The sequence below is a fragment of the Oryza brachyantha genome, chromosome 5 (genome assembly GCF_000231095.2).
Source record: "Oryza brachyantha chromosome 5, ObraRS2, whole genome shotgun sequence".
In the NCBI taxonomy this organism is placed as follows: domain Eukaryota; kingdom Viridiplantae; phylum Streptophyta; class Magnoliopsida; order Poales; family Poaceae; genus Oryza; species Oryza brachyantha.
Genome location: NC_023167.2, coordinates 11,611,983 through 11,629,300, shown reverse-complemented (window position 1 = coordinate 11,629,300; position 17,318 = coordinate 11,611,983). Strand labels below are relative to the sequence as shown.

General features: G+C 39.6%; 1 protein-coding gene across 3 annotated transcripts; it reads right to left on the bottom strand.

Annotated features, from left to right (window-relative positions):
• Window positions 1-9,406: 9,406 nt before the first annotated feature.
• On the bottom strand, window positions 9,407-14,211 carry LOC102710980 (atherin). Of its 3 annotated transcripts, XM_040524241.1 has the most exons (8): window positions 13,736-14,209; window positions 12,583-13,013; window positions 11,730-11,882; window positions 11,322-11,414; window positions 11,055-11,113; window positions 10,558-10,651; window positions 10,283-10,422; window positions 9,407-9,728 (listed from the first exon to the last, which is right to left on the bottom strand). In XM_040524241.1, exons 1-8 carry the CDS (start codon window positions 14,145-14,147, stop codon window positions 9,656-9,658), a joined length of 1,455 nt encoding a protein of 484 aa, XP_040380175.1. In that variant the 5' UTR covers window positions 14,148-14,209; the 3' UTR covers window positions 9,407-9,655. The 3 variants fall into 3 exon arrangements, with proteins under 3 accessions (XP_040380175.1, XP_006654339.3, XP_040380176.1); XM_006654276.3 differs by lacking the exon at window positions 9,407-9,728 and having other exon boundaries at window positions 10,179-10,422; window positions 13,736-14,207; XM_040524242.1 differs by lacking the exons at window positions 9,407-9,728; window positions 10,558-10,651 and having other exon boundaries at window positions 10,317-10,422; window positions 13,736-14,211.
• Between the last annotated feature and the right edge of the window lie 3,107 nt (window positions 14,212-17,318).

Sequence of the window (17,318 nt, the reverse complement as noted above, 5' to 3'; positions counted from 1 at the left end):
GGAAAGGGCTAAAACTTTTTAGTCTCTGTCATATATCAGATGTTTAAACACTAATTTAAAGTATTAAACGTGAATTAATTACAAACCCTATTCTATAACCTTGGACTAATTTGCGTGACGAATCTATTAAGCCTAATTAATTCATGATTAGCATATGTGATGCTACAATAAGCATTTGCTAATTATGAATTAATTAGGCTTAAAAAATTTTGTCTCACGAATTAGCTCTCATTTATAAAATTAGTTTTTTATTAGTCTATATTTAATACTTCGAATTAGTATCTAAATATTTAATGTGACATGGACTAAAATATTTTAGCATCGTCTAAACACCCCATGTATCTTCCGAACTCTGATCTAGTTATACTAATCTTTCAAGCCTGGTGTTAGCTTTTTCTTTTTGGTTTCGTTAATTACGGACAAATATGCATCTTCCTGAAGTAATGTGCCATGAAGTTTCTGCACAAGCCATTAGTGGTGGCTGACCTGGAAGCAAAAAACTTGGTGTTTCTGTTCTAGCACAACCATGAGCGCAAGTGAGACCTTTTTGTTGATATCCTGAATATGCCTTTTAGTGGTCCTATTGTTTGGATGAATGTATTTATTCAATTAACTTTTTGCCCTTAATTTTGAGGAGGGTAATAAACACCATTTATGTGTGCACTGGTCGTCAACTCGTACATTTGCACGGGTCACTGTTACTGATGTTCAAATACTAGATAAATACCCGTGCTTTTCTACGGATTTTATGATGTGTTATTAAATTTTTTTATATGAAATAGTCACCTTAATTTGAATTTATATGTAAATATCAATCTATATTTAACTAGTTTTTAATATCAAGAAACTTAAGGGTTAAATTATAAAACTGTAGCGAGGGTAAGTGGTGGTGGGCACTGCTCCTTTTTATAAGAGTACATATTAAAATTTTAATAACATGTTAAAGATATTATTATTATTATTATAAATTATTAGAATTATGATAGTTTACATTAGAAAGAAGATTCATATGTATCAAAACCTGTTAATTATTAATTTTGAGTACAGGTAAATCAATAAAATACTGCTCCATTTGTTTCATATATATTATAGGACTCCATCCGTTCCATAATTTGTTTTATTTTGGGTAGATAAAGAACTGGAAATCTTATCCTGAGGAGCATCACACTGCATTTTCTGATCAGTTATAAAGGGCATGTACAACAGTGAGACAGCAGCTGTCTATATACGTTCATATCAGACTATTTATCTAACGTGGCATCATTAACTTAAGAAAAACTAGATTGATGTCTCTTTGTTCGTCTACTGCTTGGACACGTGCTCTCAAGTTGCATGCAAACTTTTTCTAGAGAAATACTTTATATATTGGTTGCATGTAACAAATACAAATATAAAAAATGATGTATTAAATATGCTATAGACAGCCAAATAGACAAACTATTGTACATGTTGTCTATTTAGTTGTCTCTATGTATCAAATAGACAGCAGCCGTCTATACTGTTGTATATGCCCTAAATTTCTCATGATTGAATCTAACACTCTAATGAGTGATGACACAAAGAACGGGACAAGGAGAAAAACAAGCTAAAGAGCAAGTTCATTAGTATAGCCACCTGCTAGCTCCAACTCATCTATAGTCAATCTAATAGCTAATTCATACAATAGTTATCTACAAAACATTAATACATGTTCCCACATGTCATACACATATTTTGTCTTGGAGCCCATATACAGCTTGCTATAAATTAGTAGTCCACGTCCCTTCTCTTACATCTTATCTCTTTAAAATATGTTTATAGCTGGCTTATAGCCTGCTATTATCTGCTCTAACCGTCCGTCATCCTCATCTGCAACTGCAGTCCTGCCTGCCTTGCCTACGCAGGCTTTACGTGTGTGATGCACACGTGCAGTTAACTTATATACCGGCCAAAATCGCAAATGCCAAATATTTTATCGCTTCAGCGATCATCTTCCCTGGACTAATAATATATATCAACCTGTCATTAAGATGGCGAGAGAATATTAGGTCACTGCTCATAAGCTTTTGATTAATCAGCTTGATGGCGTAACGTCGTTTTCGCGAGCCCTAACGAGAGACTGATGTAGGAGTTTGTGAGTAGTCTATTTGGTGGCAATTAGGCTTTTCCAAGTTGCGTGTGATCACTGATCAGTTTATAGTTGCTTGGGATAACACCCTTCACAAGTACAAACACTGCATATTTAAGCTGGGTGTACCTAATAGAGACAGCTAATGACGCATGGTTTGTTTAGGTGTGAAATTGACAGATATCCTAGAGGAAACGATACTTAATTGTCAAAAATGCAAGTCGGCAATATGATCCTTGTGATCAAAACATATACATTTTTGTGAGAATAACCAACTTTATTCTATCTCATTGATTTACTTAATTTTCCAAATTAATAAGCTTTTCCAAATATAGAATAAAATTATTGTAACCGATGGTAGTGAACTATTAATGTAAGTAAAAAATGGTTTGTTTTTTTTTCACTGTACCTTGAACCACCGTAGAATTTATTATCTATTTATTTTTTCCCATAAATATGGTATAACTGAACAACCATACCTTATCAAGAATATTCAACTAACCAAACACAACCCTAAAGGCCAGAGTAACTAGAGCTGGGACAAGAAGAGGGTCCATATGTGTAGTGCCCTTCCAATTGCTATTGATTGATGTATATAGGGGAGACAACGATGGCTCTGTGATGATGAAGGTTTCATTTATGGTTTTCACCTCCAAAACCATGAACGAGCAGAACACTTATCGGCGATAAATATGGAGAAACCAAGCAAGTTTGACTTCAAAATTTTGAAAAAATTTGTTGCGGTTTAGGTGATCAAACCACATGATATTAAGCGATAGTCACACAATATTGGACGATTATCGTGGTGGTTTTGGCAACAGCATCTTGGGAAAATAATTGCAGTTTTGATGTTCCAACCATGCGATGTGTCGTGATAATCATAATATATCATCATGGTTTTTTCAGATTTTTTCTGTTCTGTTAAAATTTTAAATTATCCCGATATTTATTGGACAAAACCGGTCATATCATTGTCATGCTATGGCGACTCGGGCCATTATCACGAGAAACCCCGGTGATCAGGGGTGGTACCAGGCGTGGGGCAGTTTGGGCTGGAGCCCTATATCTAGCAAAAGAAAATACATTAGGAAATTTCTATATTTTAATTAAAATTTATTTAGAAGATTTATATTTTATTGGTAGGCCCTAGTCTTCGCGGTGCTGGTATGGTCGACTGCTGGTGCAGTTCACGTACTACCGTTGTACTGCACGTCCCAATCAACTACTCCACTACAGTAGGACTAGTAGTAGTATGGCGATGAATGAATCCTTAATTTACCGAACAACCACTGCCAACCAACAAACCAGATAGGTACGCAAAGGACGTTACGTGCACGCGCGCATCCGCATCATCAAGAAGCACAGTTTTCTTTTCTTTTGCTCCTTGAGATCAACCTAGGATTTCTGTTTTTGAAATTTTATAGGCTGCTAGAGTCTTTGGAAACTTGACCGAGATAACATATCGGAACGGCCTCTTGGAGCACCTAGTTGGTCGACTGAGGACCAGCTCGTCGCGACGGTTCACGTTACCAATAGTATAGCTAACTGCTGGCTCCAATTCATCTATAGCTAATTTATACAATAGTTACCTATAAAACATATACTATCATATCCTACATGTCATACGCATACAACGTCTTGGAGTCCGTGCTGCAGCTGGCTACAATTTTGTAGCCCACTGTTCTTCTCTCTTATCTCTTATCTCATTAAAATATGTTTGCAACCAGTTTATAGCCAGTTATTGTACTGCTCTTTTCGCTCGAGGCATCAGGGTGTGATTTTGGTAAATCATGATATGGTTTGAAAAATTTCGTGAGATTTTAAACCTTTTGAAAATAAAATGTAAAAATTCTAAAAATATATTTGTGTAATATATCGTGATTGTCACGACATATCGTACTGTTTTCTCACAATCAAACTGCAATTATCGATATTGATCATGCCATCACGATTATCGACATATATATCATGATTACCGATATTGTGAAAATCACCGAGAGTATGCCTAAGAATATCATGATAATTGTTTAAACTTATAAAATTCAAATGTATACAATTTTTACACAATATTTTCAAATATCGTTGTATCATTGCATCGCAGTTTGGACCCAAAAGCGATATTGTAAACCCGTCTCCTAAAAAAAATCCAAGTACTACTAAGGCCAGTCTCTTTCATGACATAGTTACCAAGACGGTAAACTAGCTAACCGAGCCAGATGAGTTTCATTGATATGAAACTCCTCTCTCATGTCATGAAACTCTCAATTTTCAACACTAACTCCTATGTTTGTTTTTTTGTGTGCTAGGTCATGATCTTGTAAGTTTTCGGATCCTGTGGGGTTTCACGCGAGTGGGTCTAGCATGTGAGTGTTCGCGCATCAGACAACAGCGCGAATCACTGACGTGTAATACAGCTTATCACTACTTCCACATGTATTTATTTGTATGCATGCATAGTAATATGTTCATATTTGCTATGAGCTTGTAAATTAAGTCCATGCTTTGCTTTTTTTTCTATAATTGGATTTAGATCTACCAGTAGAATTAGTTCGTTCAATTTACCCTTTTTTTTTGAAATTATCTCATGATTAACTCATCTTTCTGAAATCTTCACATTAACCTTTCCGATTTTCATATATAAAGTATGTTTATATACATAAAGTTTTCATATATAAAATTTACGTGTATACAGTTTACACATAAAATATATGCATTATATGACATGTATATAGTTTATATGTATAAAGTATTGTTTTTATGTATAAAGTTTCCCCAAAAAAATTCTATATAGAATAAAAATATTTAGAAAAATCTGTGCAATGCTAAAGTGACAGTCAAATTCGAAAATATACTGCGTTTAAAAATATTTGAATCAAACTAACACACCAATCCAACACGTGTGTATATATTTCTTTAAAAAAAAACATGAAATGAGCCCACGTATGCAATAGTTATATATTGGCTCAGCACATCGATCTGTCAGCCCATATACATACATGCTACAAAATGACGAAAGACGCGCTCGATGTAGCGGAGTAGGGCGGCCTCCGGTTTTCACGCGCACGGACACCGCGTCACTGTCGCGCCCCGTGCGCCCGCACCGCCTCCACCACCACCACCACCGGCCGTACGTCCCGTCCCGTTCGTTGGCATCGCAACGCAACCCAAGGAAAGGGAGGAAACGCCCGTTGGCTTTGGCTTGGCGCCCGTCACAACGAGTACACCCGCGCCCGGTGGGTGGGTGGAGAAACGCGCCCGCGGCCCGGAGCGCGGGTGGGCGCCTCGCTCGCCTTGGTTGGAATTTTTTCTTTCCCCCGCCCCCGCGTGCCGCGCGCGAGGGTCGTGGAAGCAGCTGCGGCGCAGTCGCAAGCAAGCAGCAGGTCATGGTTGGGGAGGCAACGGCTAGTCGCACGGACCCGCACCGGCGCATTCAAAACCCACCTGCTGCTGTGCTGGGCGCCGCGCTTTTTCTCTACTATAGTTTTGGCTCCTTTCGTCCCTCCTGCCTCTGCTCCCCCGAGCCATGACAGACACCAGCGGCGTCGATCGGCAGGAGAGAATCACGCCGCACGGGGGGCCATTTTCACCGGGGAATTTGGGTGGTGTCGTGGGGGCTCGTGCTGCTCTGTCCGCTTCTGCTGACCTCCAACGGCTATTGTCTCAGGCCTCAGGGCATGCATAGTCAGACATACTTAATTAAGTACCCCTAAACGAAAAGACATGTCACATAGGATAAGTCTACACATAAGCCATATACAGTATACTATAGTGCACGGATCTCTAGGTCGGTCCTACAAAACTGTGCACTTTATCTTTTTTTTACTTTTTCTCTATTCTCTTCTCTCTCTACGCTTCCCTCTCTATCTCTTTGTCTCCTCTCCCTCTCCCTCTTCGGTAGCCGGCGGCGCACCGGAGCTGGCGCGTGGCGGAGTTCGACGGCGCAGCGGAGCACGGCGCGCGGCAGAGCCGTCGCGCCCCAGAGGCGGCTCGAGGTCACGGCGGCGTGGTGACGAAGGAGCTCGGCGGCGGAGGCGGCTCGAGGTCACGGCGGCGTGGTGACGAAGGAGCTCGGCGGCGGAGGCGGCTCGAGGTCACGGCGGCGTGGTGACGAAGGAGCTCGGCGGCGGAGGCGGCTCGAGGTCACGGCGGCGTGGCAACGGAGGAGCTCGGCGGCGGAGGCGTCCCGAGGGCATGGCGGCGCGACGGAGCTGGCGTGTGGCGGAGGCGGCTCGAGGGCATGACAGTGCTCGAGGGCGCTGCAGCCGCGCGGCAGAGGCGACCCGAGGGCACAGCGGCGCGGCGACGCTCGGCGACTCGGCAGAGCGGGCGCACGACGGAGTCGGCTCGAGGTCACGGCGGCACGGCGGCGCGGCGGCAGTGGAGCTCGTCGGCTGAGGCGGCTCGAGGTCACAGCGTCCCGACAGCGGAGGAGCTCGGCCGCCATGCGCTCTCCCCTCACCTCGCCTCTCTGCACTGTTTGTCTGACATATTCGCTAGCTTTTTGCAAAAGCTCTGACGAGGAGCCCGTCCCCTGCAGAAGACGCGAGAAGCTCGGTTGAGGCACACCATGTCCGAGCTAGAAAGGAATCTAGGCTGGAGCTACATGCCATGTCATTGCACTGTGTATGGTCTCAAGGCAAGGATACTAGTACCAGTATAGTAGTCCTGTTTTTTTCTTGTTTTAAAGACACTCACAATGCAGACTCTATTTAGAGCAAGTTCAATAGTATAGCCAATTACTAGCTCTAATTCTTCTATAGCCAATCTAATAGTCAATTCATACAATAGTTTCCTGCAAAACATTAGTACATGGTCGCACATGTCATATACACACTCTGTCTTGGAGTCCATGTAAATCGTTTCTTGATAAGAAACGGAGTCTATGTTCCGTTCGAGGCAGAAGAAACCACCACAGTTGTGTTGGGGAGGGCAGCGTGGTTTCTACGCCATGACTAATCAGTTAGCTTTGTGCTATACTTTATCTATAGAAACTACTATAAAAAACTTTGCATTAGAGAGCATGGTTTCTTGTTGTGAAGTCTTTGAGGCATAGAAGCTAAAGATAGAGCCTGCGTTGGGAGTGCTCTATCGCCACTACCGGAACTGCGTGTCAGTAACGAGTAATAATGTGTCTCATTCTGACTGGACACCATGTGTGAATGAACCAACTGGTTGGTTTGTTGGCGAGAGTATGACAGCTGACAGTTGTCTCGAATTATTGTTCCAGGCTAGGAAATATGGCGGTGCTGTAATTTTGAATGGACCTCGTTTACATCTCCGCTGCTTGAGAATAAAACTATTTCTTCTGTTCATCCTTTATTTTAAAATAAATCTATTTTTTACCTAATTTCTCATCTCAACCGATCACGATCATTTTTCATTTAATTTTAGCACGCACATACTCTTCTCAACTAATCATAATCTTACTCAATCATTCTTACATAATTTTCTAATCTCCAGGGTCAACTCTAGATTTAGTTACAGTTTACGGTATATGGAGTGTTAAAGTGTCGGTTTTTATCATTTGAGATATGGCTGAGAACCCCTAGAAAATATGCACAAAGTACAAAAAAAATATTTCATGTATAAAACTTTTATATTTTTATATTCCACAGTGGTTTAAAAAATTAAAATGGACTTAGATGCAAAAGCTATAAAATTAAGTTTTAAATTTAAAATTTGTCTACAGCTAATAAGCTAAAAAAACGTCAATCAGAGCCACAGACTCTCTTTGAAGCTGGATTTGAATTTTACAATTCATTTTAGGGGTTTCCTTCGTCACTTTTGTATATTGGCTCTTTCTTTCATAATTGCTAACATATAAGTAAAAAACATCTACTTAAATATTGTTTTTACGATTTACATTTTAAATACAAAATCAGCAAATCAAAGCGGTCTCTTGCTGTTAAGGACGTGAAGCTGCAGCTAGCATACAGTATAAGCTAACGGCTCCAGGATCAATACAAAAACCCCTAAAACAATCATCCACTGTATCATCACAGACAAAGCAATCAAGCCACTATTAATTTATTGAGATTAGGCTCATCGCCCACGAGGAAGGTTATTAGCCTCAGGACTCCATATATCAAAATCAAAGCGTCAAACCGACGTGATTGCGGTGACGATGGCTTTAGACGCCTTTCGGCAGATGCTGTGCCCACAAGGAAAGAAGGAACAAGACAGGGGAAGAAAGAGGAAGAAGATTCAGCCACGGTTCACCTTTGTGGCATTGTCAACCGTCCTGAAACCGTCCCGGGACTTTACAACTCGCATAACTTTCATCACGGTGACGTTCTCGGCATTTTTGCGTATTTATTTCACACATTATGGTTCAATTAAATCAGTTAAAAAGACATTTTTTATTATACATTATATATATTCGTAACTAAAATATTATTAATATACTACTACTGAACAAAGTTTACACAATAATGACATGGCCGTCGCAATTTCATAATTTACACGATAACCACTATGATAGATACGAAAAACTAAATAAACATAATAGTCACACGATAATCATAGAACTCTATGGTTTCATGAACCTTGCTACTGTATTGGGTAAATGTGTACCTGTGCCTACTCAAAACCATGCAGCTTTTGCTACACATGGCATGACAGCGTATTGGCACATGGATTCCTCTTCAAGTCAAAGACTCGCGCCAGATTTGATCCAACCAACCGACTGCACGTACTCGTACTCGTACGTATGTACATGTGCTGCACACCTCTCAAATGCCAGTTGCTCTAACAAAGACTAGCAACACGGTACTCGTATAATGTATTTATTAGTCTCTGAAAAAACATGCATGTATTTATTAGTAGCTGTAGTACACTCACTGAAAAAATAGGGGCAAAGCTATTTGTTTTATGGGGGGATTTACTCTAGTTCTCAACTCAAACTGTAATTTTACCCCTATTTTTTTAAAAAAAACTTTATGATTTTATCCACATTATTTTAACCGAAGCTTGTGTGTACCCGTTCTATTAAAAGGACTAAACGTTGTTAAAATTTAGCTAAAACAGGAGAAAAAAATTATACAAGCTTGATTATCCTGAGCCTTTTGAACTGAACAAGTGAAACTTCATGTCAAAATGCTTGATGTTGTTTCAGTTCCCAAAAAATGCTTGATGTTAAAATATGACCAAAATCCTAAGCTCTTAGAAAAGTAGAGGCAAGTCTGCAAAGGCATATGTGAATTTTAAAAATATTAAATCACCCTAACGGAATGGTGGCAAACAGGAGCTTCAGTTAGGAAAATGAGGGTAAAATAACAAAGGTAAAAAGTAGTGGTAAAATTATAATTAGAATTAAAAACAGGGGTAAGAACATAATCGTTGCTGGTTCTATAGCGGTGGCTGTGCATTCTGCGGAGCGAAGAATCGTTAGTGGAACCTGAGTAGGTAAGGTGCGGTCTATTTTTGCTAGCCAAATATTAGACAAGTTAGTAAAAACATTGCGACATTCTGGGATTTTGGCAGTTACTAGTGGAAGTTAATGGGAATAAGACCCAAAACCAGTATTCAGACTGTACGACGTCGTCCACGCTAGTTTTCGTCTGGACTTTTCCCTTTTACTTCTTTGGCCGTGTTTGGGGTGGAGGGATAAGGTAACTTATTCCTGACACGAAAAACGTAGTAATAGATTAGTACATGATTAATTAATTACTAATTATTAAAAAAATAATAAATAGATTAATATGATTTTTTTAAATAACTTTTCTATAGAAAATTTTTGCAAAACATACACCGTTTAGTAGTTCAGGAAGCGTGCGCGTGGAAAAAGAGAGGATAAGATAATCAAATTTGGTAGTGTTTTATCGCAGTCCAATGGCTTGACATGGGCCCAGCCCAGCTGAAGAACGACTCTCAGCCTAGCTGACCCAAACAAGAACTACAACAGCTTCTGAGGCTCTATCCATAAGAAATACTGTTCAATATGTGTTTTATTCTTATATATATACTAATCAACTCAATATATATACACAAAATAATCATTTTTCATCCTTTTCTTTTGACGGATAAACATTCTAATCCATACTAATCAATTCGTCAGTGGGTGTGAGGACGATTGAAGCATCCAAGCATATGCTTCATGACTTTTATAACTGGAAGGATTTTCTCAGAGCGACAAAAGCAACCAAGAATATTGGGGAGACAAGGAAGAGCATGTACGGGATGATCTGATCAATGCCCATTTCAGGTTCGTCTAGGGCTGCGTAGTAATTCTTCCGGCCACCAAATTTGTCAAAGTAATTCTCATAGCCAGTGTTCCGGGACACAGGAGTGCTATTAACCTTCATGAAGTCCATCGCCTTCAGATGACAGCAAAAACGATGAGCGTGGTTCAGTCAGGTCACAGGTCAGTTAAGGAGCTAAAAGACATAAGTTGCATTGTCCTCAACCTAGTCAAGCGAGAGAGGCTATGCATAAGCATTTGAAATGCTTACCTGAAAACTGAACATGAACATGTTTGCTTTCTTGCTAATTTCAGAATTTGGATGATTTTTTAGTTTGCTATACATGCTCATGGCTTCCTTGGACCTATCCAAACATGACATCCGTCGAATAAAATGTCCAACAAATAAACACACAAGATACTTCATCAAATTAAAAGGGTGTAGTGGAGCAAACTAGAGTCACAAATGTTTAAAGCGAAATATACAGCTTATTTCTAACTGTGCTGTGAAAATATGGAAATTAACCCATTCATTGCATAGCCACATGGGTGAATGTGCATGCACACATGTACAAATCACAGTAGGTATTAGATCTATATAGAATGGAAATCCTAGAGTTGTAAAAATATAATGACCGAACATAGGCTTGTTCACTTCAAGGGAAATTTTAGTATGTTGCATTGCATTCCAAACCAGGATGTGTGTATAAAATACATGTGATGAAAAACATCAATGTAGAGAGTGGGCATGAAAACAAATGGAAATACCTGCATAGTGAATCTAGACAGATGGACCACTGCAAAGCAGCCATTCCATGCAATTCAGTCTGCACATGATTTGTTTTTCCCAACATGATACAAAAATAATAAAGGACATAAACAACAAATCCGTGACACAAGCAAATTAGAAGCTGCACATATGTGAGAAACAAAATGTATCTGAATTAAAGCATCTAACAGGACAATATGATGCAAAGTATCCTTTTTTATGCTTCTCATGTGATAGTGCAAGTTACGTAATATGGAGTAGAATACCTTGAAGTCTACAGCCTGCATCACTTTTTCATAATAAGGCAATGCTTGTTTAAGCCTTCCAGTATTCATCAACTCATCACCTTCCTTCAAGGCCTTCAACATGTAAAGTTTACAGTTATAGATTATACTAACGCTGTGCATGTATTCAGAAAACTCTAAACTACAATAACACCAAATTTCAAAACCAGAATGTGATCTGACAAAAGCATTTTCCATTGGTATTTTAACAGAAAGGATTTCAATTCATCATGTTCAAATCCATAAGATACTTATCAGGCCACCTGTCTGTAGATATGACATCATCTTGTCTAAACTAGGTCAATCATAAAATACACTAGTACAGTATAAAACAAAAATGACAATTCCTTTCAAGGAAGGTTAATTAACAAAACATGATGTTTCTTGTACCTGACTGCACTCTGCCTTTGTCTTTGCATCAACTATCATGTTCTGACTATTCGTATATGCAGCTATTAGCTCTCTTGTACGTTTATCCTTGGCTGCTTTCTCTTTAGCACTTTGAGCCTCTCCACCCAGGCGTATATTTCTTCCGCCACCATACTAATAAAGAAGGAATAGAGGAAAACTCAGAATTGGGTAACATGGCACTGCCATACGCATATTTACACTATAATCCAGTTTTATCAAATCAAATACCTTATGATAGCACCAGAAATTGTCGACATGCACTGTTTCAATCAAACAAGACAAAGAAATGCAGTCCCAAATATTATATTGTTGGATAATCTTCATATTTTTATTGTCAGACATGTATTACACACATTATCTTCATGGATGTCCCAAAGACTATGACAGTCCACATCAAAACCATATATATATTATGTACCCACTCCTATGCTCTACATGCAGTCATTCTTGGATAATGGTCTCTCATACGCAGGTAGCTTCTCCAGCCATGTTGGATGGGTCAACATTGTCCCTTGGCAAGGCAAACTTTAACTTAAACTTTTTTCAGAAGGATTGTGCTGGATGGCTGAAGTACAAATAGATGAGTTTGTGGTGACTGATTTCCCTATACATGTCCGAAAGAGAAAAAAAAATACTAGATATAAAGAGAGGATTGCAAAAGAATCTCTTTCTTTAACTGAAGGTTGCAAAAGATTCTGGGAGTTTCATTTAGCAAAACCATTGTCCTCCGAACACCATTCAACATAAATAATCATGCAAACATGAAATTCTAATAACAAAAAGCAGATATGTGTAGCACACTTTAAGAGATACAGAAACTATAGTTTATTACCGCCTTAGAAATATTTTGCGGTCGTGGAAACATTCCCCATGATCTAACTGTTGGTTTGTATTCGTCTTCATCTTCATCCTCTGGCTCAGTAACAGTTGAAGGTGGTGTTTCCTCAAGCTTGTTATCTTCCTTCTTTTCTTCTGTTGTTGAATGTGAGGTTTCCTCAGGCTCATTATCATCTGCTGGTTGAATTTCTGTCGAACGACGAGTTTTCCCAAATTTACTAGGGTCCCCAATTATTATCTCCACTTCAGGAAAATCTTCATCTGGAAAAGGATCAGCTGCTGGAGCTAACCCTGGTGGAGGCCCTTTATAACTCTTTTTCTCAAAAAAGTCTAGGCCCAAAAAATCAGTCTCATCATACTCATACTCTTCTTTCTTATTTGCAAATTTCCCAAACGCAGCATCTTCACTAGCAAATGTACTTTGACCTAAGAATAAACTAAGTGTTATGTACAACACTAAAAATAAAAACAATGATGTTTACGAAGACTCGTGCAATCTAAAAAGCTTTTCACTGTTCATGGTGAGGAGCTATTTTTACATGAAACTAAGTAAATAATGCCATGGTTATAAAGAACATGAAAAAGTTTCAAATTGTAGCCTGGCAAGTACAAAATATAACATTCATCAATACAAGAATGTATTGAGAGCAAAAGGACACATACTCTGCCAAGATCACAATGACAAAGTCCTCCAAGACAAGCTTCATCTAAAGAAAATGCTTCTAGGCATTTGATCGGCAAAGCTTGTGCCTATTTTCCGTAAGAAAAGAAAATTTCTTGGCATTGAAATCTATACGGTATACACGGTAACCATTACTGAATGCTTCTAATGAGAACACGTTTGGACTTGCGAAATGCGTATCGATCAAAAAGGCTTTAAACCGCATCCATATGTCACCAGGGGAAATGCATAATACACACAGAACTCAAACACTGCCATCTGAATTCCCAATTCTTTTCCGTCCATCAGTCACCAATTCACCGTCTATTAGTCAGTACTAACCATGAATTCAATACTCATCATTCCTCAGCACTAACCATGAATTCAATACTCATCATGTAGCGGACCCGAACGATGTTTGCCAACGAGAAGTCGAGAACAAATAAACAAAACGATCCAGGGAAGAGGGGGCCACCTCTCTACTCACCGAATCTCGGCGACGCCCCGAGCAGCGCGGAGCCGCCGTCGCCCAGCCCTCCCCCGTTGCCGTTCCTGTACTCCACCGCCCGCGCGAAGGCCTCCTTGCTGCCGGACCTCGACTCCTCCGCCTTAGCCACCGAGGGCTGCGGCGGTGGCGCAGGGGCTGGCGGAGGCGGAGGCGGAGGCGGCGGGGGGCTGTCCCTCTCCTTCTTGTAGGCGGCGGCGCGGGCGAAGGCGAGCTGGATGGGGTCCTTCGGCTCAGCCTCCTCGGGCGGCGGCGGCGAGGACGACGCCGCGAGCGGGCGCGGGGGGCGGGGTGGCTTCTGGGTGGTGAGTGTACGGGCCTTGGCGGCGGTGGAGTGGGGCATGCGGGTGGGAGCGAAGGGGAGGAGGGAGGAGGCGGCGGCGGCGGCGGCCATTGGTTCGCGGCGGTAGGCGACAAGCCGGGCGTTTGTTATCCGTTACTCGGCGCGGGGAGTGGAATGGAAGTCGTGGAGCCGTCCAGCGCGCGTTGCCTGTGCTGTCGCAGTAGTGTTTTCTTTTTTCTAAAAAAAAAAAATCCGTTTCTGATTTTTTTTTCCTCTGGAAATTATGTTCTATTGCCCCATAGTCTCAAGTATTTACTCCTGTTTAAGAATCGGTACGGTAAATACGTCAAAATTATGGAAATGCTATACAACAATGGGATCCCGGACCAATTCGCTCGGACGGTATCCTCTAGTAAATTCTAACTTCGGTCGATGCTACGTATTAGCAGCATGTGTACGTACGTCTAGTTTAACTAATTAATATGGTTATCTATTTTGTCAAGTAATTAACATGATTATCTTTTTTTTCTCAACTAATTAATATGATTATCTCTTTCTTCTCGACTAATTAACATGTTTCTTAATTTATTCTTCACTAATTAATATGATTCTTTGTTTCTTCTGTAATCTAATATATAAATCTACATGTATTTAAATACAGAGTGATTAGCTTTAAATCTGAAGACCATATGATGTTTAATTTCATTTTTTTTTAGAAAGGCCGCAACCCTACTTTTCATTAAAGCCAAAAAGAAGCAACACCGGGCAGACCGGTTCCACGTTACAGCATCAACCACAAAACGAAAGGAACCCCACTTTTGAGCACTAAGCGAAACATATAGCAGCTCCAGAAGCATTAGCAGTTTAATTTCATTCTTAGCACTTGATAGCGTTTAGTTTGTCATTAAACACGACGTATCAAATGGCCAAGGCATGCAAAGCATTGGTCCTCTTGCCGCAACTACATATTTTATACATGGCACCTATGTAATGATATTAAACCTAATATTTATTAGGTATTAGTTGTACCAATGGTTGGCATTAAGAGCATGATGCTGTTAATGCTCAAATGTCATAACGGCTAGCGCAAAGGCTTCTTTTTTTAAAAGTTTTAATACTACCAGGCCCGCCCAGTAGTTTAAATTTTATAAAAAAAGGTAAAGTACAATATTTATAGAGAAAAATAAAACAGAAACCATAACTTTACAGGGTTTGTATCCACGAAGAAACCGAATTTACGAGATTTCCTTTGATCACGCAGAGATGCAGAAGAACTTCTTGCTTAAAGCTCCCAACCAATTTTCCACCGTTGCCTGGGAGTTACTGCCGCACGCCAACCTCACAGGGATACCTCGGGTCCATATCTCCGACAGAGTTGATACCATCCTAGTATCAATTGGTGCTAACCGAGTATTAGTTGTTACCACTCTTGTATTGCCTGGTACTGGTCTAGTATGAGATCTAATACCGATGAGGTACCATGTTTGATAGCTCGTCAAAATCATTCCATCGTAGTATCAGATCTGATACTGATGACGTATCATGTTTAATACCTCGTCAGACCCATCCTGTTCTAGTATCAGATCTGATACCGATGAAATATCATATTTAATACCTCATCGGAATCATCCCGTTTTAAAACGGGATACCGTATTATAGCAGTCCCCTATAAATTATGGCCTTCGAATTTATATTAGGATACCTTAAGTCAAACCAATAAATTTGTGATACTAGTATGCACGCACGTGCGTGCACATTGAAGTAAAATTTATTTGTTGAGTCCTATTAATAGTTAAAAAACAATCAATCCATTATAAACCACTTATGTTGACATAAAAAATAATTGAAATGAGGGTTATATTCAGTGACAAATAAGCACAAGCCATCTTGTATCTCTTTCATTTCCACCGCCATTTCAAAACGAAAATAAAAGAACACTAAGATTCACTTCTCACTTGTTTTAAAAATAAATTAATATGTACCATCACAAGTTAATTCTTTGCAACTATTTCTGTCTAAAATGAGCACGAAACATCCTCTCGTCATAAGTATTGACTGTGAGGTCAGCTTAATCACAGGGGAAAAGAAGAGATGACAGTTCTCCATCTGAGATACAAAGAGAGACTTAAAACATATGCATCATGAGCTCAGGAGTCTTCTTTGCTACTTTGGTTCTTCCTAATTATTGAAGCCTAAACATGGATGTCATTGCATTCACGTTTCTATCTACTAATATATTTGCTGCATTCTCATCCACCAGACAATCAACCTAGCTATATTCTCATCCACCAGGCAATCACCCTGTAGGACCAGAACCTCACGTCACCTAGAAAAATGGAATGTTCAACTCAATCAATCAAGTTAATATTGGTTCATGTGAGAGGAGAGCAAACGATGAGCATGTATATCCATCTGAACCGTTTTGCGGCGTTTTTGTTACAACAGTGTAGTGATAGTATACATCCAAGAATATGACCCCAAGGGTCTAGAATTAGCAGTATCTGACAAATACAAAATAGAAAGAATATTTTTAATAAGTGATTCTACAGTTATATCTTCTTGGTTATTCCTTAACAATAACGAATTCATTGTTCCACGTACTTAACCACATCTGTCCATACAGACAAACCCCAAAGAAAGAATTCCATCATTGTTGCGGTCATAATGAGAATAAGAGGGGGGAAAATTCATAATAAAATAATATATTTTCCATAAGGAATCATAATGCATGACGGAGTCTATGTAGTGTATCGGTGATGCAGCAGACCATGAATTCTAACTGGGACTTCTTATTAGCGGATAAAACTTCTAAGTTAAGCATAAAATTAGCGGACAACAAGCCATACCTTTTTCCCAAAATTAATACCTCATTGAAACAAGTATCATCATGTTGAGACTTCAAACGATCTGCGCTGAAGGAATGAACTCTTAATCCATTGGTTAACATCGTTAGGAAACATAAATAGTAAGAATGTAGTTCTCATGGTAACCTAAATCTTACTACTAAATGAAAACGTGAAATCATTAAGTAGCTCAATTATTTCACAATATATATTCATACCTACATAGTACATAGGTTGAAGTGTTCAACATTGTCAATTTAAATGGCTTTGCCCATGTAGCTCATTCCTCCTCTAGCTCTTAAGCCATGGGATAGACATTAAAAATTGATACATAAAGACAAAAAGAATGCGTACTAAGATCAGTATGCTGCACACACAACACCAAATCCACTGGTTAACACTACGAGAAAACACTGAGATTAGTATACTGTATGGAGCA